At 41.0% G+C, this 13,437-nt stretch overlaps 1 protein-coding gene across 1 annotated transcript in view; it reads right to left on the minus strand.

The window, feature by feature from the left end:
• Window positions 1-13,437, minus strand: part of LOC141549021 (rho GTPase-activating protein 6-like) — a 43,761-nt gene that overhangs the window by 14,488 nt on the left and 15,836 nt on the right. The window contains exon 2 of the mRNA XM_074278380.1: window positions 6,008-6,166. Within this exon, the coding sequence (XP_074134481.1) occupies window positions 6,008-6,122 (115 nt within the window). The 5' untranslated portion in view covers window positions 6,123-6,166. The remainder of the gene's footprint in view (window positions 1-6,007; window positions 6,167-13,437) is intronic.

Genomic DNA, 13,437 nt, shown 5'->3' on the forward strand with positions numbered 1-13,437 from the left:
TCACTTCTCTTAATTCTGGACACCCTTTCCCTAATTCCTCAATAACCTCAGCTATGGAAATGTCACGTATCACCTAGGCTTTGTGGGGGGGGGGGGCAGGGATGAAGGGGGAGTTGTGACTAGGGAAAGCAGAGTTGGGGAGATCCAATGTCATAAAAATGCGCTTCTAGATAAGAAAATGCCCCTCCTTTCTTTGCAGAGGAGGGGGACTAGGGGTGTGAAATAGTGCATACACTGCCAGGCTCAGTTGATTGCTTTTGCTGAACTGCCTTTTTCTTCTCACTTTTTAATTCTTGCTTGTAGGTTATGGTTCTCTGAGAAAGGAATGGGAAGGAATATATTTTGAAATGAAGGTGATGTAAAAACAAAAGATATGCAAAAAAAAGAAAAAGAAAGAAAAAGAAAGAGTACTTTCTTCTCCCTATAACACTGGAGGGCTCAGTCTGGAGCCAGAGGCAAAGATCCAGTTTAGGGCAAAGGTCACAGTTCAATCGAGCCAGAAGTCAAGAACTCAGTCTGGAGATAGGATTAAGGCTCAGTATGTGACCCCAGTAAGGACTCAAATCTGGGATTGCATGTTATTAAATTTGACTCATATTAAGGTCCTAGTTCTTCTTCATTAAAAAGAACAGGAGATGCCCTCAAACCTCAATTTGCCTCTAGCTTCTAATGCCCCAAGCCGAGTACTGCCATGCTGACTCCCTAGCTCTGCTCAGTGCCTTCAGCTATCAGACCGATGCCAGTCGTCTCTACCTTCAATCTCACCGAGTTCAGCCCACACAGATGAAAAAAAAAAATCAGACTCGGGTGAGAAATCAGAGATTCGCAGGGCTGGAAGCAATTTTGGAGACTATCTGCTTTACTTCCCACCCAGGGTGTGAGCTCCTTGTGTGGGAGAGGTTCTTAACCTTTTGGGGGTTCGGAGCTCCTTTGGCAAGCTAGTAAAAACCAGTGGAGTCCTTCTCAGAATAATGGGTGCCTTTTAAAATTCATAATTGAAGGAAATGCTCGATTTTAATTAGACCTTAATGAAAATAAAAATACAAACTTTTCTCCATCATAGTCCACAGACCCTCTGAAAACCATTCGTTGACCTCAGGTTAAGAACCCCTAAAGCATCTCTGACAAGTGATCATCAATCAACTAACAAGCATTTATTATGCACCTACTATGTGCCAAGCATTGTATTAGGTATTGAGGAGTCAGAAAGCAGGAATATATATATATATATATATATATATATATATATATATATATATATATATATATAATATGAAATATGTGCAAGATATTTTTAGGGGAAAAAGCGGCTGGAGATGGGGGGATGGCTCCAGAAAAGATCTCACTTAGGAGAAAAATACTTGAGCTGAGCCTTGAAGGAAATAAAGGATTCTAAGGGATGGGAGTGAGGAGAAAGGGCATCCCTAGCATGGGAAACAGCCAGTACAAAGTACAAAGGCACTGGGACAGGAAATGAAATGTGAAGAAGGCAGACAAGTGTGTCTCCCGCTAATTCGGGAATAGTCCCCATGGCTCCTGAACGAGATTCCCTCCATCAGTCAACTAGACTGTGAACTCCATGAGGGCAGGAGCCTTGTCTTAGGTGAACTCTACAATTTTATCAAAATAGCCTCCTATTTATTTTGTACATAGAATGTAAGCTCCCTGAGGGCAGGGACGGATTTTCCCCCCATTTTTGTCTTCGTATCCTCTGTGCCTACCAAAGGGCCTTGCACATTGGAGGCTCTTCATAAAGGCTTGTTAATTGATTGACAGTAGATGCCTGATCACTGTTTTTTGAGTGAAATCATTTACACTTTGCATCTCTCCCAGTTCCTAATACAGTGCTCTGCACACAGCTGGTACTTAAGCAGTGCTTGCCAAATAGACCTGAAGCAATTCAGCAGCGCCAGCAGGAACTGGCACCCAACCAAGCCAAATGAGCCAAAGCATCAGTCAGTCACACAACAAAGCAATTGAGCTGCAGGAGAGCAATTAATTGACTGTATTAGCACAACCACTCCACTGGGAATAGGAGGTTCCAGACCCACAAGTGCAGATTCTCCCTTTATGGTTCTCCCGGGGTAAAATGGACTATCTTGCATAGAGAAACATTGTGCACCCACCATCAAGAGAAAGAATGGTCACTTTGGCTCCGGTTTCCAGTAATGGGGATAACTCACACTGAGGATGAGAATGCCAATCTAGAACGAGTCAGTCTAGTCCAGACCATGGAATAGAATTGTTTTCTTTCTATAGCTAACTGGCCAACACAGAAATGGAACTCGTGGCTTTGATCTCATAAATGACAGGTTCTAACCCTTGAGCAAACTGGTTCAACCCATCAACATTAGCCAATGGGGTTTTAGTACAAGAAAGAGGCAAGAAAGTGCCTTTTCCAGAAGGCAACATGCTGTAGTCTTTTCTACTACACTTGGAGATATACTATCATCTTATTTTCAAACTAGAGTAATTATTTGTGGTCATATAGTCAAATCCCTTTATTTTATAGATGAGGAAACTAAGGCTTTAGAGTGGTTGGATGACTTGTCCATGGTCACATAGCTAATACAGGATGGTGCTCACACTAGCCCCAGGATACCAGACTACAAATTCATTATATTTTCCACTTATAGCACAAGTCATAAGAGCTGGATTCAAGGTCAAGCTCCGCCTTACTATGGGACACTGTTGTAAGCCATCGGCCAAGTCATTTAACAACCTAACCCCTCCAAACCTTGTTTTCTTCATATATAAAATGAGTATGAAAATGCTTGCCCAACATACCTTCAGATTATTGCTGAGAAGATTAAATGAGATAAGGTACACATAATTGCTTTGTAAACAGAAAGTTCTGCTTAAATCTAAGAATTGCCCCAATTGGAAGGGACTTCAGAAGGCATGAGAAAGGCCCTGGATTTGGGGACCTGAATTAGAATCCCATTTCTGCTACTTCTTTCCTATGTAATATTGGGCAAGTCCAATTCTCTGCGCCTTAGTTTCCTCATCTGTTGAATGAGGAAGTTGGACTAGATGGCCTCTAAGACCTTCTAGGTATAATGATCCCTCAATACAAAGCATTCCATTGTTTCTTCCTTAACAACAAGATAACATGATTTTAAAGCCAGAGGAATAGTGATCACTTAGGAGCATTCCTCCTCTCCCCTCACCCACTTGGCAGATCAGAAAATTGACAACTAGAATTTTGATGAGATTTGCCCAAGTTTATACTGATAGTAAGTGGCTGAACTGGGATGTGAACCCAGAAATATTCTTTTCTCTTTATACCGAGGGCGGGGTGGGGGGGAAACCATGGAATAGGGAATGGAAAAGGAACAAACAGCTTAAAGAAATGGAAAGAAAAAGGGCTATTTTCCTCCCTTGCTCCTTCCTTGCCCCCCAACTCTAGTTTCCCCAAATGAGAGGCACCCCAAACCCAGAATTCAAAGGCCATCTGCCTCAGAATCATGAAGAAGGAGGGGGTATTGAAGAGAATGATGGGCAGAACCAGAAAACCAAATGATTGTGTCCTAGTATAAAGGAAATTTAATAAACATCTCTTCGAAATAATAAGAGCAGCAACAAGCTACCCAAACATGAATGTAATTCCGAGTGGGAAATTAGAGAGACACAAATAACCAAGCCATCTATGTTAGGGTTTCTCAGAATTACATTAGAGTCAACCATTTAAGTGGAGCGCGTACTTTCTCTGCATTATCTGTTGCCTGGGACCCCTTATCACATGGCTCTGTATATTGTTTACTGACTATTATCAATCATTCAGCCCTTACCTTGGGACTGAGTGTCCCCAAGGACTGGGTTCTCAGGAGAAATATTCTTCATCCTTTGGTGCCTCTCAAGGGCTTGGACTACACAACCGCCATTGCTAGCAGTATTGGCTGGGTGAGCCTTCAAGATCGTTTGCTCAAAGGGAGAAACTGTGCCATTAGCCCTAGCATGTCTCTTTTTAAATTGCTTGTCAAAATGGCAAAAATAATATTTCCCATTTCTAGAGTGCTTTAGGCTTTACAAAGCACTTTATTCATAAAAGTTCTGGGAGGTGGGCAGGAGAAAAATTAACATCCCACGTTTACAGAAAGGGAAACTGAGGTTCCACCTAGGGATATATGGTTAGTAAGTGGCAGAGCCAAGATTTCTGGCTCAAAATCCAGTTTTCTTTTACTACTCTCTCTACTGACTCTCTCAAAAGAGGACAATGGGGAGGCAAATCTGTTTGTGGGTGGTCACTTTTTGAAGATGTAACTGGCACAAAGGACTGACCAATGTTTAGAATGTTTTTGGCAATCATCACCCCTCCCTTCCACGACACATACCCACCCACCGTGGACTTTTGGGCTTCCTCCTCTCTTCACTCTGGTCATTTCCAAATCAGTCAATGCAAAAGGTTTCATAGCAATCTCTATCCCTCTGACTTGAGGATGGAGGTGGGGAAGAGGGGGAAGAAGAAGAAAGGAAGGGGATGATCATGGCTACCTTAGCCCTAATGCCTGCAGATAATTCCTTACCTCAGAAAGGGTCTGAAGCTGCCTTGATCACATAATTGGGCAGTGTTATTACCGTCCGACAATGACATGCATTATTTAATGCCTCTGCCCACGGCAACTGGAACTGATGAAGACTGTATTTACAGCATACCACCTACCCAGCTCAGTGAAATCCAGACCCCAGGCCACTCCAGTAAATTGGTGCCCGTGGCACGTCCGGCCAATGTGTGCCAACTGGATGCCCATGGCACGTCCGGCCAATGTGTGCCAACTGGACTGCGGGGCAAATCAAGTTCGACTGAGGCTACTGACTCAGTTGTTCACTGTAGTATGTCTGTGCAGCTCCCAATAAGTATTGATATTATTATCCCCCATGCTCTGCTTGACTACTAGTCTCAAACATAAGGAGCAAGAGCTTAGGGGTTTGTAAGAGGATAAGCAAGAAGGTGCTTAAGTCATCACAAAAGGCTCAGAATTGACTTTCCCAAACACGATTGGCAAAGAGAGAGATGACACCTTCAACAGGAGAGGCTGATTCCTGAACCTCACCCTCCACTCATCTCTCATCCCAACCTGCAGCTTGCCTAAAATCCTTTCAAAATCCAATTTAAAACACTAGTCGATCGTGTATAAAGCAGAGTGGTGGGCACCTGTACTCAACTGCAATGAATTTTGTGATGAAATTGCTTCCGATGCAGTAACCAAATGAAGATGCTGGAAAGGATTTTTAGCAATCCTCCAGGCCTGGCAGTGGTCTCTGGTATGGTGTGGTTGTAAAGAATTAGGAGCCAAAGCAAACCTTCGAGATCACTTTAGTTAGCACCCTGATTTTGCAGAGTAAAACCTGACCTCTAAGGAAAAGGAAGTGATTTCTTCAAAATCATACCAGAATCACGAGTAAAGTCAATTCTGAGATCTGGATTCCAAGCCAGGTGCCTCTCCCATTCTACCACCTGCCTTAGTAAACAGATCTTGATGAAGTACTTTCCGGAGCTAAAGATAAGGTTGGGATTGGTTTGTGGGCTTTTTGCTGCTTTGTTTTCTTTTTGTTTTTTGGAGGGTGAGGAGGGCAGGGATCTGGAACTGCCCTTACTGTAGAAAAGTTGAATTGATCTTGTTGAAGTTTTAGAGAATTGCTAGGGGGTGGTCTGAAAGATTAAGCAATTTTCCCACTGTTATAAAGCAAATAAGTGTCAGAGGCAGATTAGGGCCAGCCTTCCAGCCCCTGTCAAAATCCATTTTAGTACCCTCATTTTATAAATGAGGGCAATTTGGAGATTTGTCCTAAGGCATCCGATGATGATGTGGCAGAACTGAAAGGAAAATCCGGGTCCTCTCTCCAAAACCTCCCATAACAACAGCCCTGTCCCCCTCCCCTCTGGAGCCTGGACTGGCTGAGACTGAGAAGCTGGTGAGAATCTTTCCAGTTGCCCAGGAGAGTCAAAGACAAAAGTGGGAGGAGAAATATTTCAATGGCCCTTCTTGGGTCCTTTTGGTCTTACCTTTGGGCATCTTGATGGGCCAGGTGGGATTCTTCTCCTGAAGGCAGAAGAAGGCTATCTCCCGAAGCCTGGTACGCTCCAGCTCCGAGAGATTCTGAATGAATACGGCCTGCATCCCTAGGCCTCTTCCGATTCCAGGGATGCTGCCGAGAGTAGTCACTAAAGAAAGCACAAAAACAGAGAAGCAAGTTGTTAAGTTGCCCCTTCTGGGCTTGACCATCTCCTTAGCATGTCCTCTGATTCCAGGTTGAAGGAGCCACACAGAATGGTCTCACTGTCACAGGACCAAACCGGAGGGGTAGAGCTGGTTAGGTGGTGAGAAGGCAAGCAGGGGTGTTGGTGGGGAGGGGAGATGCTTCAGGCAGAAAGGGAACCACAGACTGTGGTCGTAGTAAACAAAAGCCTAAGCTTCTCACCCTATTCTACTTCTAGTTCTCCAGTGGAGGATCTAAGGGCAGAGATAGCCCCCAGCAAACCTGGGAAGTTTGTAATCAACATCACTCCTTTCAACTGGCTTGCCCTGATTCCCCCTTTTCAAGAGACTCAGACCCCCAGTTGTTTAGGGTTCCCTAATATGGCACTCTATCTGGGATGGTTACAATTATGATAGCTTCAAAATTTCCAAAGTGCTTTCTATGCCTCCCATGAAAGAGGATACGCAAGTATTACTAGCCTCCTATTACATAGGAGGAAACTGAGGTTCAGAGAGACTTAAATGGCTTATCTAGGATCACACAGCTCAGAGGTATAACAGCGGGGACTTGAATCCAGGTGTTTTGACTCCAAGTCAGGTCCTGCATAGCACACTCCATGTTTCCAACCTGCCCTGCCCCTGTACTCCATCATCTGGATGAGGATTCCAAAGGCAGTCTGGGATCTAGGCTTGTCTAGCACTGTTCAACAGTGCTATCAATGGCTTGTAATCAACATCACTCCACTTCTGGGGACAGTCAATCCAGATCCCTGGCTCCCAGAGTGTCAGTCGTTAGGTGTCCGGAGTTGGGTTTCCCATCTGCTCTTACCCATCCCAGCAATCCCATCATGGAAGGAGGTCACTCTGACCCCTAGCCATCAGGATTAAGATCATCCCCACAAAGAAAGAGCAACACAAGAAACCACACAACTCTTGAAAACCAGCCCAAGAACTTATCATCTTAAAAGGAAACCAAACGGATATGAATTGCCCTCCCCCCCCAAAATGGTCATTTCCTCTGGCCCAGCAATAGAAGAATAAATCTCAAAAAAAGGCATAAGGCTGGGAAGGGTGGAGCAAAGCTTAGAGGCTACGAGGGGAGGATAACCCTCGTAGGCCCTACTGGAGAGTAAGCAAAAGGAGCCAGAAGCAGAGCAGGAGAAAGATGCGAAGCGTAAGGCAAGACCCATCGGAGATACTCAACACTTTATATGTTTGCTGCATCATTGGCCAACTTGTTCCTAAGCCTCACTCTAGGTTAGTCAAGCTTCCCAACAAACAAGAGAGGAGGCCACCTATGCAGTTTTATCTCAAGTATGTTCCAAGACAGCAGACACAGAGCAAAAGAACGAACTTCAGCTTTTCAAATCAAAAGCCAAAGGTTCAAATCCCAACTCGATTACTTCATTACCATGTGATCTTGGGCAAATCATTCACCCTCTCAAGGTCTCAGTTTCCTCTTTTGAAAATGATCCTGGGTCATGGATAGAGCACTAGCCCAAGAGTCTGGAGGACCTGAGTTCAAATCCAGCTTCCAACACTTAACACTTAACTGTGTAACCCTGGATAAGTCACTTAACCCCAATTGCCTCACCAAAAAAAAAAAAATAATAATGATGGTGAGTATTTCTGTACTGATTGAAGGTTTTCAAAGAGCTTTATATATGCTATCTCATTTCATCTTCACAACAACTCTGTGAAGTAGTATGTGCTATTGTTAACCCCATTTTACTGAGGAAACTCAGCTGACAAAGGGTAAGTGACTTTTTTCACAGATACTAAGTGTCTGAAGCAGGATTTGAACTCAAGACTCCAAACCCAGATCTCTATCCATTACTCCACGTAGATGTTTCTATGGGGTTTGAATTCAATGTTTAGAAACCCTTCTAGCCCTAAATCCTACAATTCCTCTTTGCCCCCCCCCAATGTATCCTTCTTCCCCATTCAGTCTTGTGTCTTTCTCGCTCCTTTTCATCTTGAAATGACTACTACAAGAGTCATTAATGAATTAAACCACAAGGAGGACTGATGTTGTATTATTAGCCCACTGTATCCTGCATTTTGAGGATCTGAGACAATTGGATTAAAAGATTAACTCAGATCATTTTAACAGATTAGCTAGTTGTCACCCAGTGGGTCCTGAGTTGAAATAACAAATAGGAAAATTTCTGACAACAGTTTTGTAAGGAGCTAGGGAAGCTGCCTTTCATGACCCCATCCTCCTGGGTGAGTTTGTTTCACAAATCCTGAAGTATTTGAATAACCCCTTCTAGACCCCTTCTCTGGAGGGGCGAATATAATGTGATGAAACACCATCTGTGCCCCTAAGATTTTGTTTCTTGCCCAGAAAGTCACAATCTTTCTTTCCAGATTCTTTCCAGTAGGATCATCTGTAGCCATATTAAGTTTAAAAGCTTCTATTGTAGCAGGGCCTACTATGTGCCAGGCACTTTCAACCCTAAGATGCTCTGGTTCTATGAACAATCATGGTCCTTCTTGATGTTGCTATCTCAGGGTTTTTAAGGGCATTGCTCTAAACCTTCAGTGCCTTCAGTACGTTCCTTCTTTCCTAACAGTTACACTGCATTTTATCATTCACTTTGTTCTTCCCAACCATGAGGCCAGCTCTCTATCCATTATAGCACACTGCCTTCTGAATGTCAGCTTTTATTAAGCAAGTAAGCATTTATTAAAGTACTTACTATATGCCAGGCCCTGTACTAGGAACTGGAGAAAGGCAAAAAAAAAAAATCTTAACCTTCAAGGGGCTACCATTCTAAGGGGAGAGACAATATTAAGAAATAGATATATTGTTATTCCTACGAAAGGGAGGTAAGTAAATAGATATATTAGTTTTTAAAAGAGGGGGTATAAGTAGATATATTGTTATTCAATAAGATGGAATATCAACAAATAGATACATTATTATTATTCAAAAAGTGGGAATATAAATAAGGACGATATTATTCTTAGGGAGGATATATACTCTCTAAGTTATTGGACTTTAGAAATAGTCTTGTTCTTTCAACCCAATGGACTTCCAAGAAATGGAATGCCAAGATATTTTGATGCTTTCTTTCCCTTTCCCAATTCTGCATTAATTTAAAACCCATCCATCTTTCCAGAGCCAATTTGAGTGCCATATTTTCCAGGGAGTTTTTCCTGATTGTCCTAGGCCACAGTGCTCTCTCCTATATGCCCACAGTTCTCATTGCCTGCATCATGGTTTTTGCCATTATTACAGCCCGTTATTGTCAATTATTTAATTTTCTGCCTTATCTTTTCCTTCCCCGTGCTCCCTAGGGCATCTAACTCTCTTTTCTACTACTCACTAGCTGGGTTCTAGTAACTCTAAAAACTAATTTTCTTGTTTTTGGTGTTTTTGAAAGCCAAAGGAGGAATTTCAGAAATAGTTTGAGCTAAAGAATTGTATGCCTTCCTAAGGTGAACACACTGAAAAATGTTCATTTGAATGTATGAGTTCCTAAAGTTTGTTTTTCAAAAAGGATATTGTGACTTTAGGGTCACAGTTTATCTTCTGTCCTTCAAAGCTGGCTGATCAAAAGAATAAGCTGTACTCTGATAATGGTTGTAACACACTATCATAAAACAATGGGCAATACTTAAAGAAAAGTAGATTCAGGACCCAACTCAATGCTATAGGCCAGGGGTTCTCAAACTATGGCCCGAGGGCCACATGCAGCCCACTGAGGACGTTTATGCGGCCTGCTGGGTTATGGCAAATGGGCTGAGGGGCGGAGACAGAGTGTGAGTTTTCTTTTTTTTTTTTTTTTTTTTTTACTATAGTCCTGCCCTCCAACAGTCTGAGGGGCAGTGAACTGCCGCCCTATTTAAAAAGTTTGAGGACAACTAAGGTATAGGCTTTTTGGTTTGGCCCCCAACCAAGTCAGTTTGGGGGTGCTATAAAGCAAAGAAAAGGGATGAAAAATCCATTGCTGATGAGAGTTAGTTCATGTATTTTAATGACAGGTTATGTATTATAAAACCTAAGGGCAAGGTAATGCTGTTTATACTTATGAAATTGCAGTTAAAGAAAGCACGAAGGCTTTCTCTTTTTGAACAAGGGAAGAATAATAACTTGATCTCTAATCACCACTTTCTTCAGAGGTGTCTGAAGTAAGTAAAAAAAGGGTCACCAAATAGACATCCCTGAACTAATTTCTCCAAAAATCTCAGGGTAGCCCAAAGTCTTCTCAAAATAGTTATGAACATCTCCCTCAAAAAGCCATTCTGAATTCCATGAGCCTAATGACATTTCACCTTTTGATTTGCTGCATTAAAGGAAAGCAAGAATTATCAAGGAAATAAGGACCTTGTATACTTCACCCTGATATTATCTTATATTAAATAAAATCGTTTGTAATTGGTTAGTGTGTTGTCATGCTTAATTAAATTACATGCAAGTTAGATAGCTTTATACTGTACAGATAGATCGTTTATAGTTGATTAAATGTGATGTTTGTCGTCATTTCTGTGAAAGACCAACCTCAGACCTCCTGAGTCACTAATACAACCCTTATTATACCACTGTTTCTGTGGGGAAATTAGATTCAACTTAAATCATTTTTTTTTTGCTGCACCTTTTACAGGAACAAAAAGTTTAAAGCTCAGTAGGACCTTAGAGATTGTATAGTCCAACCACCTCATTTTATAGATGGGGATACTGATATCCAGAGAGGAAGTGATTTGCCTAATGTCGCATGGCTAGTTTGCCACAGAGCCATCAAATATCATAGCTGGAAGGTTCTTTAGAGGTCATCTAAGTTGACCTCCACATTTTACAGAGAAGAAAGGAGAGTCTTCCTATGTAGATGAGATGACTTGCCCAATAGAAGACAGGTGGTAGAAACAAGATATTCTTATTTTAATTAGATTCACTTAAAGTGCTCTAGAAATGGGAGCCATTGCCAACCTCTTTGGAGGAGCCATGAAGAAAACTTTGTGCCAACTTGCAGGCTATCTTTATGTCATTGAATATCATACCCAAGTGGGTGGCCATTTCTTAAGAGTTCAGGGCACTGATAAGTTTCTGAGTACTTTTATACCAAGCACTGCTGAGCTGACCCCAGAGGGCAGTCAACAATATTTAGTACAGTTCAAGGACAATGTTGTCTTAGTAAACCTGACACAGGCAAATGTCAGTCAGGGAAGCCCTACTAAATTTGGAACAGGAGAAACTACTCTGGCATAAAGGGTCCCATAAGCTCCATGAAGGGTTGGGATCATTCTCATCTATTTTTTGTATCTCCATCTCACTTCATGCAGTAAGTACTTCTTAAATGCTTATTGTATTGCATCACCTAAATGTGGCATATTCCACAGATTGGAGATAACACAGTGTTTTATGCAATATTTCATAAATGTTTGAGTTGAATTGATTTCTCTCTACTCTGTATCTTCCTAATTTAGAGCATAGTGCTCTGCACTAGCAGAAGCTTAATAAGAATTCTGTCAATATCGTATCTTCTCCAATTTGGAGTATAGGATCTGCAAACTGTAGAAGCATAATAAATGCCTGTAGTGTTTGATTGAAATCTCTTAATTTTGTATTTTCCCTGGTCCCCAAAATTGGACCTATGCATGCAGCAAGCAATTAATCAATGTTATTTGGACGACTATTGCTCAAGTAGACACTTAATAAATGGTTTTTGATTCAATGTATCTCTACCTTACATTTTCCCCTTCCGAGAGAACAGAGCTCAGGACACAATAAGAATTCAATAATTGTTAGTTAGCTAGGTGGGGAACATAAAAGGCATTTTAAAATGTGTGTTGAATTGGATTATCTCTACTTTGTATCCCCTAATCAGTTTTACATACAACAAGCAATTAATAAATATTAGTTAGATAACCTCTTGTATACAGTAGACATGTAATAAATGATTTTTGAAGTAAATGACCTTAATTTCTCATCTTCCCCAGTTCTGAACACAGGAACCACATACAATAAGTGCTGAATAAATGGTATGTGAGATGACTTTGAATACCATACTTAATAAGTAATTACTATATTAGGTTAACTCAATTCTGTACTTCCTCCAGATCAGATTAAAAGGGGTCTGCACACAATAGGTGCTTAAGATGGATTGGTTAAATAAGGGTTTACCAACAGTTGGCTCTTAATAAATGGTTGGAATTAAATCATCTTGATTTCTCATCTCTTTGAACCCATGAATAGAGTGGGCACTTAATAAATGTTACTTGAATAAACTCTGAATATAAGTATTTAATACATAGTTAGGAATTTGACACCTCATTTTTTGCTTCTCTAAGCTACCCAGAATAGGCAGATGTTTAATACATGTTAATTGAACATGTTTTGCACACAGTAGGCACTTAACAAATGACTATAACATGGAATAATCCCAACTTTGTACCTCCCTCAGTCCAGAACACAGGATTCTGTTACACTAGCTTTAATAAATGTTAATTGGACAAGCTTTTCACACAATAAGTAATAAATAACTTAGTTTTAATATGAATGATCTCAACATTTAATTGTCCCCAATACTGAGGGCAGGCTTATACATACAGTAAACCTTTAATAAATGTGAGTTGGTTAGCCTTGACATAGAATACATAATTAATAAACAAGCCTCTGAATACAATAAGCAGTTAATGAATGTTACCTGGGAAGGTTTTGCATACATTCAGCACATAATGAGCAATAATTGCATTGATTTATCTCACTTTTTCATCTCCCTCAAAGCTATGTAAACAATGGGTGCTTAATACATGCTGTCTGATACTGCTTCACCAAAGGTGGAGCACTTAATAAAGCTTTATTGAATTGAATTAGATCAACTTTGTGGCTTTTCAGCTTGACCACTTGTTTTGTATACAATAAGCATTTAATATTTGTCAGTTGACCAGGCTTTGCAGAGTATAGCTTGAAAAATTATAAATTGTTGAATTGCTTTATCTCACCTTTGCATCTCCCAAAAAACTATGCAAACCATAAGTGCTTAATACATGCTGTTTGATCCTGCTCCATCAAAAGCAGGAATTTAATAAATCTATATTGAATTTAATTAGATCAACTTTGCAATTCTTCAGCCTAAATATCTGGTTGTGTATACAATAAGCACTTAATATATGTTAGTCACTTAGGGATCGCTCAGAGTACTGCTCGATAAATCACAAATCATTGCTGAATTGAATTCTTTCAACTCTGCACTTTGCTAGCCCTAAGCATATGGATCTACATACAGCAAGC

The sequence above is a fragment of the Sminthopsis crassicaudata genome, chromosome X (genome assembly GCF_048593235.1).
Source record: "Sminthopsis crassicaudata isolate SCR6 chromosome X, ASM4859323v1, whole genome shotgun sequence".
Classification (NCBI taxonomy): Eukaryota; Metazoa; Chordata; class Mammalia; order Dasyuromorphia; family Dasyuridae; genus Sminthopsis; species Sminthopsis crassicaudata.